This window comes from Rhamphochromis longiceps, linkage group LG16 (genome assembly GCF_057381845.1).
Source record: "Rhamphochromis longiceps isolate RC_006_pf linkage group LG16, R_longiceps_female_GT1.1, whole genome shotgun sequence".
Classification (NCBI taxonomy): Eukaryota; Metazoa; Chordata; class Actinopteri; order Cichliformes; family Cichlidae; genus Rhamphochromis; species Rhamphochromis longiceps.
Window position 1 is genome coordinate 16,719,919 of NC_140572.1, and position 9,186 is coordinate 16,729,104.

Sequence of the window (9,186 nt, forward strand, 5' to 3'; positions counted from 1 at the left end):
AGTGGTATTAAAAACATGACATGCTAAGCAAATATTAGGTAAGATTAGGAAAGAAACTATTTTCTTTCAAACTTTTTCATGCTATCCCCACAAGCGAAAGAAGACAGACACACACACCAGACTGGCGTGACAGTCACTTCACACTCTAATGTGGCAGGATCATCAGCTTTGTGCCTCTGGAAATTCATATGCCTTGAATTAGAGCCACATGTCACGATGTTGTTGACCTGAACAGACACATTAATAGAATATTAAACTCACTAAAAGTTCTTTGTGACAAACATGCAAACTGTTTGAAGTGTCTCATTATACCTCTTAAGAGACATGCATGACAATTTACAAATGTAGGAAAGCAATAAGCAGCTCTGACTGTTAACCACCTGTCAATGGATCTCGTGAACCATCTAACAAAAACACACTCAAGTGTAGCAGCAGTATCCCAGCAATATAATATTTGAATTCTATGAACTTATAAGTCATAAGCAAGAAAAAGGATTAAAATCAAAAGAGCAGATTGGAAGGCAGCACCGGTCTTTTTTTGTTTGTTTGTTTTATGACAGTTTACATTTAAATTTGTTCATCCTTATGTTTTCCTACAGAAATTAACAAAAACTATTGCTCCCCTTTTTCTTTAGTGGGGATAAATGACAGCAAAATTGAATTAGCTACATTTTTAACACATCATAAACAAACATTTAAATCCATTACTATGACAGATCCGCAGTTCATTTGTTAGCTGAAAAATCTGACTGAGTATTAACATCTACACATGGGTATCATGATACGTGGAGATGGAAATATTGCTTACATTTCTGTCTTGATTTTGGAATCATTATACCCCTCTTAACTATCCCATGACTATCTTATAACATTGCCCTTGTGTGCCATGGTTTACAGCAATATTGGCATGTTTTGCTGTGCTAGCTCGCAGGAGAGAGATTTTCAGTCAACTATTCTTCACCAAACTGCTCTCAAATGACTACACATACCTGGCAGTTTACACATCGACTTCATTTTCATTTATTTTGGCAGGAATTCCACACAGGAGTTCTCCTGTTTATATAGTCACATCTAATCTCAGTGTCACACACACTTTACATGTAATAAGATGCAAAATATTTAACACAAAATAGTCACATATACTGTTTGTTTATTTTGTTTTAAATAACTTAATAATTGTTATTTATGAAAATTACGACTATTCCTAGTCCATTTGCATTGGCCAAATATCAGTATCAGCTGATACTGGCCGATACTGGCATACAACTATGTCAGTGGCCAGTGTTTATTAGTTGTTCCAGTTTTCCACTGGTTTAATGTTAAAAAAGAGAACAAAATGGGAAATAACAAAAACAAAAAGCAAAAAAGAGCAAAAAGAAAATGAAAAGATCGAAAAAAAAAAAGACATTTATTGTTGCAGAGGATGAAGCCTAGTGACTTGGGACATCATCTTCTCTGTAGTACCACAAGCCTGACAGGTGCCACACAGGAAGAAGAGACTCCATTGTTATTATTATTTGGTAACAAACAACTGAGCTGAAAAAGCTATATGAGTGAATCTTGTATTATTTCCTAATTTAATGAATACCAATTACAAACCCATAAAGGCATACCCATTAGCTTAACTGGTTTTCGCCTCCTGTTAATTTGGCAATAATATCATGCTAGTAGACAATATTAAGAAGCGAAAAAGAAAAACATACCTGCCTAACAAGAGTACTGTCTCTGTAAGAATGTAAGTACACTAATGTGTTGTCAAACTTCTAGACAAATTCCAATCTTGATTTAGAATTTTATATGCTTTTATATGATGAAACACTTTAAAAGTATTTAAGTTGCTAAATTACAGACTGAAAATTGTCATTCTTAAACACAAAGTCATTATTAAAGTAATTTTCAACAGATCACTGGTCACCAAAAAGAAATTACCTGCTTTTATTCTACTATTTGTAGTCTGGACATTTCCTCTTCTCAAACATTTGGGTAAAGTTGGTTGTTGTCATTTCCTACTCTGTGCTGTGCCTGTTGTTCAGGTACACACACCTGCCACTTCATTAGGTACAGCTGTTCAACTACTTGTTAGTCAGTCAATCACATGGCAGCAAACAAAAACATTTTAGGCACTTAAACATGGTCAAGATGATGTGCTGAAGAGCAAATCAAGTACCAGAGTGAAGACGAAAGGTGATTTATGGTTGTTGGTGCCACATTGGCTTGCCTAGATATTAAAAAAAAAAAAAAAAAAAGCTGATGTACTGCAATTTTCACACCAATCCATGGGTTTCCAGAGAACGATCCAAAAAGAGAAACTATCCAGAGAGTGGCAGTTCTCTGGGTGAAAATTCCTTGTTGATACCAGTGTAGAGATGCACTGATTTCAATTTATTTGACTAATTCCAATTTCTGATTTTTCGGTAAGTGTGACCTGGCAATACCGTTGCATATATAGTCAACTTAAAGAGATTATTAAACTTCACGATCTCTCCAAATGTATATCAAGTAAACAACTGATAATAAAGTGCTCTTCTACTGAAAAGACATACTGATAAAATGAGCTGCTGTACACCCACGTTTACATGACAGGTTTTACTTAGCAAGCAACAGCAAGTTCCCCAGAATTATATAACAAAACAAATTTCAGGTACTTCCATCATTTTCTAGTATGTTTATAGCTTCAGCAGATAAACGGACGTCAACCATTTCTCTTTTTCACTCATCTCCATAATTTTCCCATAACTCCTTTGATCATTTGCTCTTATTGAGCCTGCTGCCTTCTAACATACTCTGGTCTCTGGTTAGCTTTGTCTTTAGCCACTTTTCCTGTGTTAGCTCCTTTAAAATGACCATATATAAGAGTCTCATTAGGTTTGTTGTAAGGAACATTTTCAGTTTCCCCCTGCAGTTTACTTTAGTGAACTTTCACACTAAAAACATAGCAAAGATTGTAAAAAATATTAGTTGATCTGGCGAGTCTCCATTTCTGCTGTGACATTCAGATGGTAGGGGGAGATTTTGGTGTAAACAACATGAAAGCATGGATCCATCTTGAATTGTATCAACGGTTCAGAATTAGGGCTGGGCCATATTATACCGTTCACGGTAATACCGGTATAATGTTAGGCAACGATAGGAAAATGAAATATCGCGATAGAATGGGAGTAAAACGCGCATGCGCAGTGCCTTTGTTTTCATACGCACATGGCCGATTGTTGAGTGAAACAGATGAACCAGAATTGGTTTGTAAAAATGGTGCAACTTCCGTGATGTGGAACTGGTTTGGTGTTTGTCCGTCAGATACACAACAAAGCACATTTTTTTGCAGAACATGCAAGCGGCCGTTGTTATTGTCGTATTTGTCGGACTAAGATGCTCTTAAATCTGGGAGTAATCTGGGTCCTAAACTCCGTATACTTCAGGTCAAACAACACTGCAGCATCACTTAGAGTTAAAAACTGTCTAAATTCTTTCATCTTTAATAAAACGATCAGCATTGCTGCTTTACCAGGTGTAACTATAAAGTTTAACTTCCAGGCATCCATGAAAACAAAAGTTATTACATTTAACGGAGTTAGAAGTTAGCAGGAAGCTAGCGGAAGTTAGCTCGCTAGTTTCGCTAGTTACCTAAGCATGATATTGCATGTTCTGACTGAGAGATTTCTGAAAAAAATCAAACGTACAGCTCTGCTATCACTTCCAACATAAATGAAGACAGGAAACTAAACAGCAGTGACGTTTGTAGGGTTACTGAAGTTGGGCTAGCTGGTATATAATGATGTGCTACGTGATCGCTAGCGACACAGCTATGTTAGCATAACATAAACAGTGAAGCTGGAGGACGAACACTAACACTTTTCCACTTATAAAAGTTAACGTGAAGGTTCTTCATGGTTAGAAACAAATGCAATCGCATGGCAGGATGCTGTAAACGGACCAAACTTCAGTCAGGAGAACAACTGAGATAATCCATCCACAATACGAGGTTAGTCATTACTATACTGCAACAACATGGGAATAGAGCAGCTGCCAGAGAATTCAACATTAATGAATCAATGGTACAGAAGTGGAGGAAGCAAGAAGAATGAGTTTAATAAAGTTTGATTTATCTGACTGCTTTGTTTCGCTTAATGTGCCTTATAATCCCGTGCACCTTATGGTCCGAAAAATGCGTACTGCACACTGCAGTTTAATGTTGCAAAGCACCTTTTTTTAACTTCAGTGGATATTATACATGGTTATGCTCAGGATATGTCAGCCCATTTCTACTGGAAATGCCTTTTGGTTAAACTTTCAGCAAGGAATTTGCATTTGCACTGTTACATTTTTATAAAGCTTTAATGTACATAAAAACCAGCTTCTTGTTTAAGTGAAAATAAATGGAAGGTTGTCTTTTTGCGCTAGTAATGTTGTGGAGTTGTATTTTGTCTCGCATCAATTATATCGTCGGTTATATCGTTATCGCAAATTTTCAAATATATATCGTGATAAATATTTTTGGCCATATCGCCCTGCTCTATTCAGAATACTGATGGTCTAATAGTCTGGGGATATTTTCTTGGTACACTTTGGTACCAAATGAACATCATTAAAACACCACAGCCTACCCCGGTATTGTTGCTGGCTATGTCCATCCTTTTATGGCCACAGTGTACCCATCTTCTGAAGGGTGCTTCCAACAAGATATCACACATTGTGACAAAGCATCTCAAACTTGTTTCTTGAACATGACAATGAGTTCACTGTACTCAGATGGTCTTCACAGTCGCTAGATCACAATTTAGCACTTTTGGGATGTAGTGGAATGGGAGACATGCATCACAGATGCACAGGTGACAAATCTGCAGCAACTGCGTGATGCTGTGATGTCAATATGGACCAAAATCTCTGAAGACTGTTTCCAATACCTAGTTGAATATGCGTCACAAAGAATGAAGGTAGTTCTGATGGCAAAAAAGTGTCTAAAGATAATAACAAAAGACTAACTGTAAAATGTAACAGGCACTTTATTCAATCAGGCGCAATTCCATAAATGTAGTTTTATGACTGTAATGACCAGTTTATGTGCACTGTATTGGTCTACCAGTATTCCAGATACTAATATCAATTCAGCACACATTTTCCACATTTAGAGGTTAAATTAAAAGAAACACCTCCACTCAGCATCACCACAAAGTACCACACCTAAAAACCTGAGTTAACCCTTGAATAGGGATGGGTATTGATAAGATTTTCACGATTCCGATTCCATTTTCGATTCTGTTTAACGATTCGATTCTTTATCGATTCTCTTATCGATTCTCTTTAAAAAAGGAGAACACTAAGGTCGATTAGCTTAGAACATAGGTGTCAAACTCTGGCCCGCAGCCTAATCACATTTGGCCCGCGAAGCCATACCAAATTACTATCAGAGCTGGCCTACTGGTATTATACAGCTAATATATATATATTGTTTAGTATTAAGCTTTGCTTGTTCCATATTCAGTTTTTCAGCAAAACGTGTTTGAGTCCATAAGAAAAGATTCATTCTTATATCTGGAGCAATAAATATATTTCAATAAATATTAACGTTAGCCCGCAACTTTGTTCCAGTTTTGAATTTTGGCCCACTGTGTGTTTGAGTTTGACACCCCTGGCTTAGAACTTTGTTTTATATCTTCTCTTTGAACAAGATAGAAATTTAGGAGTAACATGGCCTTACAAACCCAGCAGTGAGATCTTAAAGAGATCCAGCCTACGGCTCTTCAATGGGGTGTCACAGGGTCCCCAGGAAAAAAAATTGTAAATGTAAAATAATAAAATAAATATTCTTCAGTAGCAATAACAAAGTATAACATAAATTGTTCTGTGGCAATTACACAAGAATATCCAGTAATGTCCCTGCCTACAATTAAACACATTCACTTACCAAAGTGAAATCGGGGGCATCTGCTGTGGCAAATGGGTTCAAGCCTTTTACCACAAACTTAGTCACTGCTTGGTGTCATTCATCTATCCTGGCCTGAAAGGAGACGCTACCGGTAGACTGCAGCGAGAGCTGCCAGCATCTGAGCCAGACTCTGTCTGTCTCTCTCATCATGGTCACCTAAATGCACAGTAATGGCAGGTTTTGTAATAAGGCAGATCGCGCTAACATAATATGCACTGTTATTTACCTGCCGCATTAACGGGAGAGGACGTGCAAACGTTACCGCTGCTGCTGGGTTGAGCTTCACGAGTCCGGAGCGGAATTAAAAACACGACATTCATTTAAGGTCATCGCGTGTTTTGTGAGCAAATGCTTTTGCATACTCGTAGTGCCAGGTAAATGACGCTCCGCAACGTGATGACGTCATTCGGGGCAACTGGAATCGATAAGGGAATCGTTTGCAAAAATGGCAAACAATTCCAAGGAATTGAAACAGTGGGAACCGGTTCTCAACAAGAACCGGTTTTCGATACCCATCCCTACCCTTGAAGAAAGTCCAGTTTATTGCAGGGCTGGTATATTGTTCCACTGATTTGATTATATGTCGCAAAAGTCATTAGCATTTGCATTTATCACAGCAGCATAACTGGAAACTGGCAACTTCCTTGCAACTAGGAAGGGAGAAAAAAATCAGTGGTTGCACGATGACTGCACTGAATTTTTTGTAACATTTACTCACAAACTGCCCATTAACTGAACGTGAAACAGCATCAGCACACAAGCTGAGCACAACTCACCTGCAGGACACCTCTTTGGAAGAGGAGACTCAATTCAACTGGTTGCCAACTGCTTGTATTCTGGTTATATTCCTATAATCAAAGTAAGGCTTCTGAGCACTTAGAGTATGTCACTGATGTGAGTTCACCTAGAATTTTGCTTGTGTCAGTGAGCAGGTGAAGATTAGTACACTAGCCTCATTTGAGTATCATTAATAAGAATGGCTCTCCGAGGTTGCACAGAGCTCCTTTAACAGTGAGGATCATTTACTTTTCCTCCAATTATGATGTGGTTTTGGTTTGATTTTCATATGAATATGCATCTTTTATTCATCACTCAACCACAGCATATCAAAGAAGTCTGCAACAGTGTAAAGTGATAGAGTATCCCATGTTATGCGTAAGTGTACAGCATTTGATATCCAGCATTTCAACTGGCTCCAGCATTTCTAAAGTGAGCACTGCAGGACGAATGCGTTTCTAGACCGGGCTTTTATCCACTGTCTAAGGAGAAAGGGGGGAACGTTGTCATTATGGGACTGTGTTAAATGTCTATCAAACAGTGCACATTTAGAGCAAAGGTTGACCTGTCACCATCTTCTGCTGCCTATGGAGAAAATTGCGATTCACCGTGAAGTCACAATTTATGACCGAAAGTACAGCAAAGAAAATGAAATGCAGCTACAGCAAAGCCAAGGTAGAAACTTATAAAGTTGCCAAAGGAAGGCAACTTTTCCCCAGGTTATTTTCAAGGAGCAGAATGCAACCCTGTGATCTAATCTTGTAAATGTGACACAAACATAAGAAATATGTGTCTTAGAAAAACAAAAACATAAAAAAGAGGTGTGGTGATATATTTGGATTTTGATGGGAATTCATCCAAAGATGATCACTAGAGAGAACAGCAGTAAAATAACTTTTTCTTTAAAAGTTACGGGAAAGAAAAGGGGCAATAGTGGAGTGGAGGACGACTACCGCAATGCAAGAAAATAACTGTCAAACTTTTATGTTATTATATTTTCTTTGCTAAGTCGTCGGAAAAGTTGCATTAAAAAAAAAGCAAATGTCCCTCACAAAAGCCAAACCTGCATAGCACACGGTCTGTGTTTAATGTTTTACTTAGTTATCAAATTACACACTACCTCTTGGCCCCAGTAACATTTTTACTTCGTTTCCCACCTCACATTAGATGTGCTGTAAAACTGCGACCCTGGGCAGAATGAGTCACACATTCTTACACTACATTACTAAAGTCGTTCAACAACCACGTTGCTACAATAAAAATAAACAAAAACTGTGTATTCCGTTATTTTGGAAAACGCAAGGCTGTAAAAACATGTTGCTACAAACACAGCTGCTTCTCCACCGCCTACAAAACAAGTGACATTTGACCAGCAGCTGCTAGCTGCACGCTATGAGCAGGAAAACCTATTCATAAAAATTAGCGCCTAAATATTTACAGTGTGTTTTGTTTTTTTCCTCCTCAGCCGACAGGTCAAATCATCATTTTCAATCGAGATAAACTGAAAATAAATTGACTTACTGTGGGACAAGTTGTTTCACAGCTCTAGTAATGTGCGCCGCCATGTTTTCCGATGACGCTACAAGAGCAAGCGGCGATTGGCTTCACTAGCGGCGCGTGTGTGCAGCTTGAATCATGTGATTGGCCACAGCCTGGGAAGGGGCGTATCTGGAGTGCTGTTAGCACATGGAGTGGTAAACAGAGAGTAACTGGCTGAGACTGCTGTCGAGGATAAAGTGCAGCGGATGAAATATGTTTCCAGTCCAACAGTTGTGATAAAGTAGCAGAAATAAAGAGTAATTCAACAAAATAAGAGCAGCTGCATAAAAACTAAAGTCAAAGTTTCTGTGGATTACACATCATCTCAGAGTACTGTCTCTCTGAACTGGTCCTCACATGAACTGTCTGCTCTTTGAAGGCACAGACTGCCCGGAGCTTCAAATGGAAGGAAATGGGGGAAACAAAGTGAAAGTGAGATTTGAGCACGAGGCACGTCACCCCAGGAGTTGTCTCTCGCAGCAGTGGTGAATTACTACAGCTACCATCAGCCAGGTCCAAGTGTGGTGCACAAATGACACATAGTATTTGCCATGATTAAGTCAGCAGGAGATTTGCTCCAAATGTCAGCATTCAGAGGACAGCCTTTGGGCTGTGTTTGAATTTAAATGTGAATGTGCTGCTGGATTTATTGTAGAGCTTACTTCATGAGGGCTATAGAGCCAAATGTATCTGTTAGCTTAACTTGAGAAAAAGTCGAGAAAACGTCTCAAGTTCATGATTTGTTTCTTTTTTTTATCTTGCTTTTTGAAATGTAAGAAATGAAAGAAAGAAATCTATCCACTACAGATCATACCAAACAAAATATTTTATTTTCTCCTCATAATAAGATAAGATAATTGCCCCAGTTTTACATAAAGTAGAAAGTCCAAGTTAAAGTACTTTTTACTTAATGTATTTTTTATTCTGCATTATTTCTTCATTTTTTT

At 38.1% G+C, this 9,186-nt stretch overlaps 1 protein-coding gene across 1 annotated transcript in view; it reads right to left on the reverse strand.

Moving 5' to 3' along the window:
* clybl (citrate lyase beta like) overlaps positions 1 to 8,381 on the reverse strand; it is a 71,420-nt gene extending 63,039 nt beyond the window's left edge. The window contains exon 1 of the mRNA XM_085384568.1: positions 8,222 to 8,381. Coding sequence (XP_085240694.1) covers positions 8,222 to 8,265 — 44 coding nt within the window. The 5' untranslated portion in view covers positions 8,266 to 8,381. The remainder of the gene's footprint in view (positions 1 to 8,221) is intronic.
* Between the last annotated feature and the right edge of the window lie 805 nt (positions 8,382 to 9,186).